Source organism: Zea mays, chromosome 5 (assembly GCF_902167145.1).
Source record: "Zea mays cultivar B73 chromosome 5, Zm-B73-REFERENCE-NAM-5.0, whole genome shotgun sequence".
Lineage (NCBI taxonomy): Eukaryota > Viridiplantae > Streptophyta > Magnoliopsida > Poales > Poaceae > Zea > Zea mays.
In genome coordinates this window covers 126,636,770-126,646,351 of record NC_050100.1, presented here as the reverse complement: position 1 = coordinate 126,646,351, position 9,582 = coordinate 126,636,770, and the positions used below count along the sequence as shown (strand labels likewise).

At 40.3% G+C, this 9,582-nt stretch overlaps 1 protein-coding gene across 3 annotated transcripts; it reads left to right on the top strand.

Annotated features, from left to right (window-relative positions):
- Nucleotides 1-3,199: 3,199 nt before the first annotated feature.
- LOC100276156 (uncharacterized) lies at nucleotides 3,200-8,981 on the top strand. Of its 3 annotated transcripts, none has more exons than XM_020553218.3 (2): nucleotides 3,200-3,636; nucleotides 8,318-8,981. In XM_020553218.3, exons 1-2 carry the CDS (start codon nucleotides 3,225-3,227, stop codon nucleotides 8,767-8,769), a joined length of 864 nt encoding a protein of 287 aa, XP_020408807.2. In that variant the 5' UTR covers nucleotides 3,200-3,224; the 3' UTR covers nucleotides 8,770-8,981. The 3 variants fall into 3 exon arrangements, with proteins under 3 accessions (XP_020408807.2, NP_001143483.1, XP_008681622.1); NM_001150011.2 differs by lacking the exon at nucleotides 3,200-3,636 and adding an exon at nucleotides 7,447-7,585 and having other exon boundaries at nucleotides 8,318-8,917; XM_008683400.4 differs by lacking the exon at nucleotides 3,200-3,636 and adding an exon at nucleotides 7,593-7,919.
- Nucleotides 8,982-9,582: the final 601 nt, after the last annotated feature.

The following is a 9,582-nucleotide window of genomic DNA, read 5'->3' as shown; positions in this document are numbered from 1 at the left end:
TCTCACAAGTTCAAACCAAGTTTCACAAACATAAGTATTATCGGACCCACACAAACATAAGTATAACAAGTTTGACAAACATAAGTCTCACAATCACCACTAAGAGATCATTAGCGTGGTGGTTGGTTGGACTAGTTCGGCGAAGGGCTGGGCAATCCATGGGGTTGTTTGATGTCGTTGATTGTCCCTACACAAAGAAGAGATTGTATGTGAGACCAGATGAATATATTATCCTCGACGAAATTGTCTCACCGCCTCCTCTCTCAAAAGATGTGCTTCACCATAAAAAATCCAGAGAGTATAGTCTGGCGTAAATCCATTCTTCCAAATATGTTCTTCAATAGTCTTCTTTGTTTGTCTTTTCCTATTGGCACATTTGTTGCACGGACATAGGACTAGACTCGCTCCTTTAGCAGCTTTGCCAAATGCATGTTTCAAGAAAGCATCAGTCTTTCTAATCCATTCAGGGTGACATCATCCCTTCTTACGCGCCCCGTGTACATCCACTCACGGTCCTCTATCCTCTAACATATATAACAACATAGTGTAATATAAACATGTAATGCACTACACTATGTTCCTACCTTCTAATAGGTGAGGATAAGTCCTAATCTCACCCGCAGTTGCGTAGATGGGGTTAGTTTCCATGCTCTACTCCAATCCGAGATAGAATTTCGGCAGCACCTCGCCGTTGGTCTCCAAATACACGTCCTGACAGGGAGAGTGTGTATCCGGAGAACAACAGGGAGGTGACATTGAAACTCTATCTCGGATCAAAGTAGAGCATGGAAACTAACCCCATTTATGTAACTGCGGGTTGTCCAAAAAACATGGACAATTTGAAATAAATACATTTGTAGATATACAAAGATCTACATATCTATATCATATCTCTTTTGAATGGGGGACGCCTAACTGGGTTACGTGATCTATTACCATGATACGAAAATGGAGGTTATACATAGGGTGGTGGTGGAGTCAGGCTAGAGGTGCTATGGTGGGTCGGTGCAGTGGTGACACGACGCAGTGAAGGTAGACATGCAGTGGCTAGGAAGACCTCTACAAAAAAGACCTCTGCAAAAAAGGAACACAATTCTGTCAACACAAAAATTTGACAGCGCCTCCCCTGCACGGTGAGGTTTACAAAACCTACAAATAAAAGTAACAACATGATGACCGTCAATCACAAATATATTTTCAATCCATCTTTAAGAATATATCAAACCACATCTAATCCACATCCATGTCGCACCAATATTAAAACTACCACACACAATATTAAGGTTTAAATCCACCACATGAATATTAATTCTACCACACAATATTAATGCCGACAAGTTTCACTCACATGTGTTTGGGTAATATACTACCACCTAAATTCTAAAAAAATACCATAAATTTTCATAAATTCTTACAAATTCTCACGAAATTAACACAAATTCTCACAATTGAACTGAAATTGGTAAATTACCGAGGTTGGGGCGGGGACGACGTCGGTGGGGATCTCCGGGGTGGGATCGGGATCGAAGACTGGGTGGGGCTGGAGCGGTGCTGGTGGTTCCAAGATGGTGCTGGCGGACTGGGGTAGCGGTGCAGCAGCGTCAGGGGCGTGAGCGAGGGCGACATGTGGAGGTGTCAGAGCACAGCGGCATGATGGGCGTGGGGGCGTGAGCGAGTGTGTGAGTAAGTGAATCAGACAGAAGACGACCGATAGTTAGGGTTATGCAAAATGGCTTTGCTGAGTGCCCATGATCTGACACTCGACAAAGAATTTTTTACTTTTTTAAAAAAGAAAATAAACTTTGTCGAGTGCCCGAGATCTGGCACTTAGCAAAGATTTTTTTACTGTGTTATGAAAGTTGTCACGCATTATGTGTAAAAACCTAGCCAGCCTCCATAGAAGTTTTATAATTTCATGTGAAGGCCAGCTAGGTTTCTACACAACGTGCGTGAGAACTTTTACGAGACATTGTCAAATTTTTATAAGAGTCTCTACATATGATATCATGACGTGTTGACAAGTTTCATGATTTTCTGACTTTGTTTGTATTTTATAGATTTTTAAAACAACTGGATCACAAGTTCAAAAGTTCCGGTCTATTCCTGAAATAGGTCGTAACTTGTGCTAACTAACATGAATATCATTTTTGCATTCAATGTTTTCTATGAAATAGGTCGTAACTTGTGCTAACTAACATGAATATCATTTTTGCATTCAATGTTTTCCATTTTTCGAGTGACCTACCGTGCAAATCTAAATTATTCAAAGAAATTCAATTAAACGAACTAAATCTAATAGTTATAGAAAACACTTCGATAATTGTGCCAAAATTTAACATGTAGGTCTATATCATGCTACAAAAACTTTGGTGAAAAAAATATTTTGCCGAGTGTCAAGCAAAGACACTCGGCGAAGCCTTACTTTGCCAGCAAAGAAGTTAGTTTACCGAGTGTTAACTCCTGACACTCGGCATAGTTAACGACCGTTAACTATATACGGCTACTTACGACCCTTTGCCGAGCGTCGCGTTTCACCTAGAGCTTGACACTCGACAAAGCCTCCTTTGCCGAATGTCAGTTTATGCCGAGTGTTTTGCAGGCAAAGGAGGTATGTGCCAAGTGTCTTTGTTCTTCGAGAGTGGCACTCGACAAAGCATGTTTTGTCGAGTGTCCGATAAATTGCCCTCGGCAAAGAACTGGGCCCTCGACAAAGAGCCAGATTCCGACAGTATGGTGGATTATAGGTGTGGGTGTAGATTTGTGATTTAGCTCATACATGCAGGTCTATGTACACTCAACCCATTGTAATGCATTTATTCTCATTCCTAGAGCTAGTAAAAGGTTGATGGAAAAGTGCAACAAAGCCTCAACTCCATTATCACTTTGGCGCTTTGTTAATGTAGAGTTACCATAATAGATGTGTTTTTTATTGAGACTCACAAAAACATCATTGAAGCTCTATTACTTGGTAGTGATGAGTTCAACTCTTGGGGTTTGGTTGAGTTTATGAAGCTTTTTAGTTCATTCTATTGTGGTTTAGTAAAATTCAAGCATATATCCTAAGTAATTTGGTGAGTACAAAAATGAAGTTAACACCATATAAAGCATCTCGTTAGTCTATGCTAACTGGGCCACCTACAAATGATTGAGAGCCCACAATGGTTGTTTATAACTTGTCCTACATAAAGCCCCAAGGAGATGTCCTCATTTGCACCTTTTGTGTTATGGACACCCATTCCTCACCCTCCTCTAATCGTCTCTCTCATCTCCATCCAGATCTACAATTTGTTTCGATGACTAGTCGCTTGCCCCCTCTCTCGCCGCCGGCAACTCACTCTCCTCCCCTTCCTTCTCTCCCACCGCTGGCAACTCACTCTCCTCCCCTTCCTCCTTTCCTGCTTTCAGCAACTCACTCTCCTCCCCACCATTCTCTCCAACCATCGACAACTCACTCATCTTCCCTACCTCTTGCAACTACTTGCTTTCCTCTCCTCTCAACAACAACAACTCACCTCCCTTCCCTTCGATTGGTGACTGCTTCCATCCCTCCCCTCCCACCAAGACCTCCTTATCCATTACAAAGATGCAAGCCTCAGCGACATCGGCGGCCAACATCATCCCACATAGTTAGGAATGGTAAGTATTCTTATTTTTTCCTTTTCTGTGTACATGTCTCTCTATTTCTTGTTCCATGTATAATGTGAACCTATATGTTAGGGTTAAGTGATGTATGCATGTTAAAATCCTAGAGTTTAGCTACTATTATGTGGTATCCTTTGGTATTTATTTGTTGTTAATTCGATTGTCACTAAGTAGAGCTATGTATTTTAGTTGGAATTATTTTAGGTTTATATCTTTGAGGGGATAATTTTTTTCCTTCTCGTGAGGTGTTTTTTGTTGTAAGGGAATGCATTTATGTTTTTTTGGAATGATTCGCGTTTTGGACTTAGCCCACATACACATGCGACAAGCTGGAGTATGGGCTCAGTTGACACCGTGGGCCAACCTTAGCCTAACTCTCCATTCCACTATGCTAACCTATTGTCCAAAAATACATAATTATCTATCTTGGATCAGTTCACAAGTTGCCACATTTTATCTTGTTCCTGTGGCTCTTCCTTTGGGTATTCCCCTCTTTTCCTCTACTAATTACAATAACAGAAGACTAAAGCCAGGCCCAATGTCGAGAGAGATTTGCTATGAATCCTTTGAGCCTCTGACCTGACTAGGCATCCACACTCTATTCGCCGACGACTACGTTAATCTAGTTTGTAGAAAGAAAAATTCACAAGCCAACAGTCTCCCTAGTCAACTAGCCGGCTCCCACCTAGTCCTCTAAAGCCTGACGGAGGAATACTGTCCGCCACTGAATGTTAATGGTACATATATTGTCTATTCGTATTTGAATTCGATCTATCTAAAAGTGTTGAGATACGATCTGTATCTGAGTCCGAGTATTCAGTATCTCATTTGTATCCATATACTTAAAGTTGGACATTTAAGATGGCGATATCCATTCAAATATTACCCGACACAACTCAATAATATTTGTACCCGATCCGAACCAGAAGAGAAAATACAAAAACAAATATGTATCGAGTAATATCCGTATGTCTCAAATCCGATTATATCCCTACTGTCTGTGTTGCAGTCTGCTGCTGAGGAATCAAGAAAGCCAGTCGGCACACCTCCCCTAAATCCCTAACCCTAACTTTCTTCTCCCTTATCTAATTTGATGCATCTTATAGATGTGGCCATGTAAGCATTAGAAATTAATGGGGATGTATTGATTGATTACATATGCATTATGCCTGCTTGGATTGTAGATAGTGTAGGTTTCAAACTATATTAGTATGGTGTTTGAACTATTTGTATTGTAGTTTAAGACTTATTGTGCTTTTTGTAGTTGTATATATATCGATCATGGAGCCATTTTTATGGTACTTTAGATGTTACCAAAATTTTGGTCCTGCATACCCCCATTAAAAAATCCTAATCCGCTACCAGTGGCGTACTAGGATCCCCGGTGGCTTGCACTGTAGTCGGTTCTCTGTAATCTGTCGGCTAAGGCTATGTTCGGTTGTACGAGGTTTGAGGGTGATTGGAGAAAATTAAATTCCTTCCTATTTAACATGCCCTAAGTGCCCGTTCGTTTTATATCCGATCTATATGGATTGGACGAGATTGAGTGAGATTAAATTCCATGTAAGTCAAAAACTTTCATAATTTTTTTAATTTCATCCTATCAACATGTGATGGGAATAACCGAACAAGGCATAAAGTGGATTGGAGATCTACCGGGGTGCTTGATTGATTTGTCCATTGGTGTGTAAACACTAGCTTGTTGAATTGTGGTTTTATGCGTATGTGTTGTGTGGTACCCTACTTATCTGGTCGATCTCCTTTTATGATTGAATTAGGCTTAGGGTATTCTTTTATTGGCACTTGAGCGCGGTTATTTTTCAGATGTTCCCAGTTTTGATGCATTTTGTCAGAGCTAATTCGAATTAGCATGCAGAATTCGTATAATTATAATTGTTGAAGCCTTAAATTCAAGTATCTTGGCTCTTTTCACGCTTTCTCACAAACAAATTATGAAATATATTGCATTATTTGTTAAAGTTTGGATAAACCATTGCTTGGTCATGTGTCTACAATACATCTAATTTATATAGTACTAATTTTATTTTTACCAGGTCAAAAAAATTTATGTGTCTACAATACATCTAATTTATATAGTACTAATTTAATTTTTACCAGGTCAAAAAAATTTATGTTGAAAAGGAAAATTTAGAGATCCAATGTCACATTCTGTAAAAATTTATGATACATGTATAGGATGCACTCAATGTGTACGAGCTTACCCAACAATTGTATTAGAAATGATACCTTGGGATGGATGTAAAGCTAAGCAAATTGCTTAGGTTTTGGCGAAATTATTTCCTTCCTTAGGGCTACTTTGGTAACCTCAAATTCTCTTCGGGATTGGTGGGAATTGAGGTGAAAATGAACTAATTTTCTCTTCAATCCCCTTTAATCCCGAAGAGAATTTGAGTTTCCAAACTAGCCCTTAGAAGGGATTAATGGAATGATGTTATTGTCACATGTACCTAATGACAGAAATAGAGTGCAAGCTAAGGGGCGGAGCTGTGTTAAACCCAATGGACGTAGCAGTTTTTACTGTTTCTCTATGGATGAACAGCTATTTTTAATTCCAAACTGCACCACCCACCACATTCTAACACGCAGTGTGATTTGCCTTTGCTATGTACTACCATCTCTATTTGCTTTTATTTGACGTTGGATAGTACAAATTTACACTAGGAAATGTTAAATAAAAAAACCGAAGGGGTGCTTTTTTTACTGTTTATGCATGATTAGTGACTAGCCCGGCTGATATTTCGATCCAAGTGGGTGCTTTTTTACCACATATCAAGTAGACAAGTAGCTAGTTACATAATTGTGTTTGCCAATGATTCTATGAGCCGGGGCCTGCAGTAATATTTATTCTTATCATGTTTTGTTGACAAATCATAGAAACATGACAGACAATAGCAAGAAGGCGACGGTGTAAATGATAAAATATCAATTATTCCGGGGCCTGTTACTTTATTATTATTATGTTGTGTTACTGCATGATGCTTATCCTATTAGCCGATATATCAAGTAATACGGATTATGTTCTTTTAGAGCAACTCCAAAAGAATGTTAAAAATTTTACCCCAAAAATTGATTATTAAGAGCAGGCTAAATTTTTTTAAGAGTGAAACTCCAACAGTTCCTTTAAATGTGACATGTGGCGCAATCTGTACAGTCGTCGGGAGGCCGTAGATGATCTGATACGTTGAGGAATGGATTGTGGAGAGATGAAACACACCAAAATATGAGGGAGAGGAGGCTGTGGATGCGGGACGCTAATTTTTTGGGAAGAATGAGAGAGCTGTTGGAGTAAGAAAAACCATTATTTTTTACTAATATCTGTTTTAGGGTTAGTTTACACGTTCTTTTGGAGTTGCTCTTATTGATATTAGGATGACCGTAATGGTGCCCTTAAGCCGTAATGGTTGTCTCTAAAGAACATACTAAATTTTGGGGCAGATTTTTTATCCCTAAATTTAGGGTGTTCTATGTCTATTTCTCCTAAAAATTTATACTTTAAACTACGAATGAAATAAGTTAAACAAAAAGTTATGTATGCACGCATAATTTTAAATATATTAGAAATTGTGTATAGAGGATAAATTTATAGTGAATCCTGCGGAAGCTAGGATTTAGGGGATGGAACATTTTAGAGAATGGTGAAAAAAAATAGGATTTAGGAAGACGATATAGAAGAAACACTGCCGATTGCCCTATCTGTTTCACAAATAAATAATAATATGAGATGGAAACCCATGACCATAAGGTATATCTGGGCCGAGGCATATCTATATACAACTGGAGCAGCCCACAGGCCACAACGATTCTCGTCGGTCGTTCTGTGCCCTATCCGTCGTCGGCTATCGCAACAGCAGCGCCTCTTCCCTGTCGCCCTGACTCCTCCCTAGCAGCAGAAAACCGGCGGCAAGTCTTCGGTGGCGGCGAGGTGTGTTCAATTCCTCCGCTCTCATCCCTCACACGGTCTGATTTCTTCCCCTTCCCTGCGTGCAAAGAGCCAGGAAAGAGTGGCAGATCGGCAGTACCTGCCTACCTGGAATCGGTGGCTCAACGGCTCCCATCGCTTCGTGCTTCTCCCATCCATGTGCTCCATGCCAGATCCCGCCTCTCCCACCCATCTCCCACCTTGCTCTAATCCCATGCGTATCTACGAATCGGCTATGCTCGAATCCCTCTCCACCCCCTTCTTCTGTTGATCCAATTCACATCTGCTGCTGTGTGTCATCTTCAATCCCCCTCCCAATCTGCTGCTGTAGCTACTCGTATGAACTGCTGGGAATCTGTACCCCGTATTATTTTTAAAAGAAATTAGTTTGCATTGTGCTCGACTGCTTGTTACATGTGGTGGGCGTATATACATTCATCTGCTGTGCCATGTGCTCTGTTGCTGCCTCTGCTTGGGAGAAGAGTAGATCAGATTGTCCACAAGTTGTGCTACTCAATCCATATTACTGTATAAGGATCCGAAATTGTATTTCTTACATTTATTAAAATGCAACTCATTCCTGTCATTATACTTCTTTATATGCATATGCGCCATACTAATTGATGATTTGAAATAGTAGGTGTGTCCGCATATCTGTTGGTGCTGGTACTTAACAAGTTAACATGTGATGGTACTGCTTTAGTAAACTGGCTCACTTTAATTGTCTTTCAACAGGGAAGGCCAAGGCTTTGCCTGAGAGAATGCAAGACCCAAGGGATGATGATTTCTTGGCGCCAAAGTTGCATAAGAAGAAGGTTGTCTACCGGCCGCAGCCATCAGGCCATCTGAAGGGTGAACCTGAACTGTTGCGGAGAGAGTTTCCGCAATCATCAGGCATGGTCCAAAAGCCACCCAAAAGAAGCTTGAAGGGTGAGCCTCGCACGCCCCCTTCCGACAGGGGGACCCCGGATTCCCTGCCGGAATCTGGTCCTACCGACGAATACCGTGCGTTAAGGAGGAAGTACCTGATGCTGGAGGAAGAGAACTTTGCACTGGACAAAGAACTGAGCATGGAAGATGAAGAAATGAAGGCCCTAGAGGATGAAAAGCTTGCACTGCTTGATCAGCTTGTTGTCTTGGAAGGCCTTGTCGAGCCATCCCAGTTGCAGTCTCAACCTAGGCCGTAAGGTGTTTTGGTTTATGTATAATCGTTGTCGTTCATTATAATTCAGCTACTAGTAGCTGTTATACTATCTGGGCTTAAACAGTGTGTAGAAACAGCATAGTAGACCTGTTACTTCTATCGGACATCGACGAATAAAAAAAACTCTTATGACTGTTTGCAGGGTTGACAACTTCTTAGTCCGTTTGTGTAAAGTAAGAAGAATTTAGTTGCGAAGGTAGTTCTGTGCAGATGAAGCCTTGTTGCGGCTTACCTGATGTTGAGCTCATGATGTGAAACAGGAACGATACACTTGTCTTCATACTTCTTGGATGGTACTACGAGGAAATAACATGGCTTTGGTTACTGTCATAACCAAGGTTTTTTGTACTTAATTCTGAATTATGTTTTTGGGTTTTCTCTATACATATTTTATGTAATGCACTTAGATGCACTATCGGTGTGCTTGGTTGCCGTGTAGTAGCAGCCTTTTCCGACTTAGCCAGCACCGAGCACCTGAGGATTCAGGCTCATTTGGTCCGGCTAATTTCATGCAATAGACTTTTGTTTGGTTATTGTATTAGTGCATTTAGGCTAAATACAAGTGTTGTTTGGTTGTCAACATCAAGAATAAAGATCCGATAGAATAAACAAAATAAATCTCTAAAATTTATATAGCAAGTGTAATCTAGTTTTGTTCGTAAAAATGCTAAGAACATAAATTTAAAATTGGTTTAGCGATTGAAAATTTCAAGTGAGATCTATGACGAAAAACAAAATAAAATATGATTTAGAAATGCCTGTCCAAGCTTCAGGTGCATGCACACAGCCTGCATCT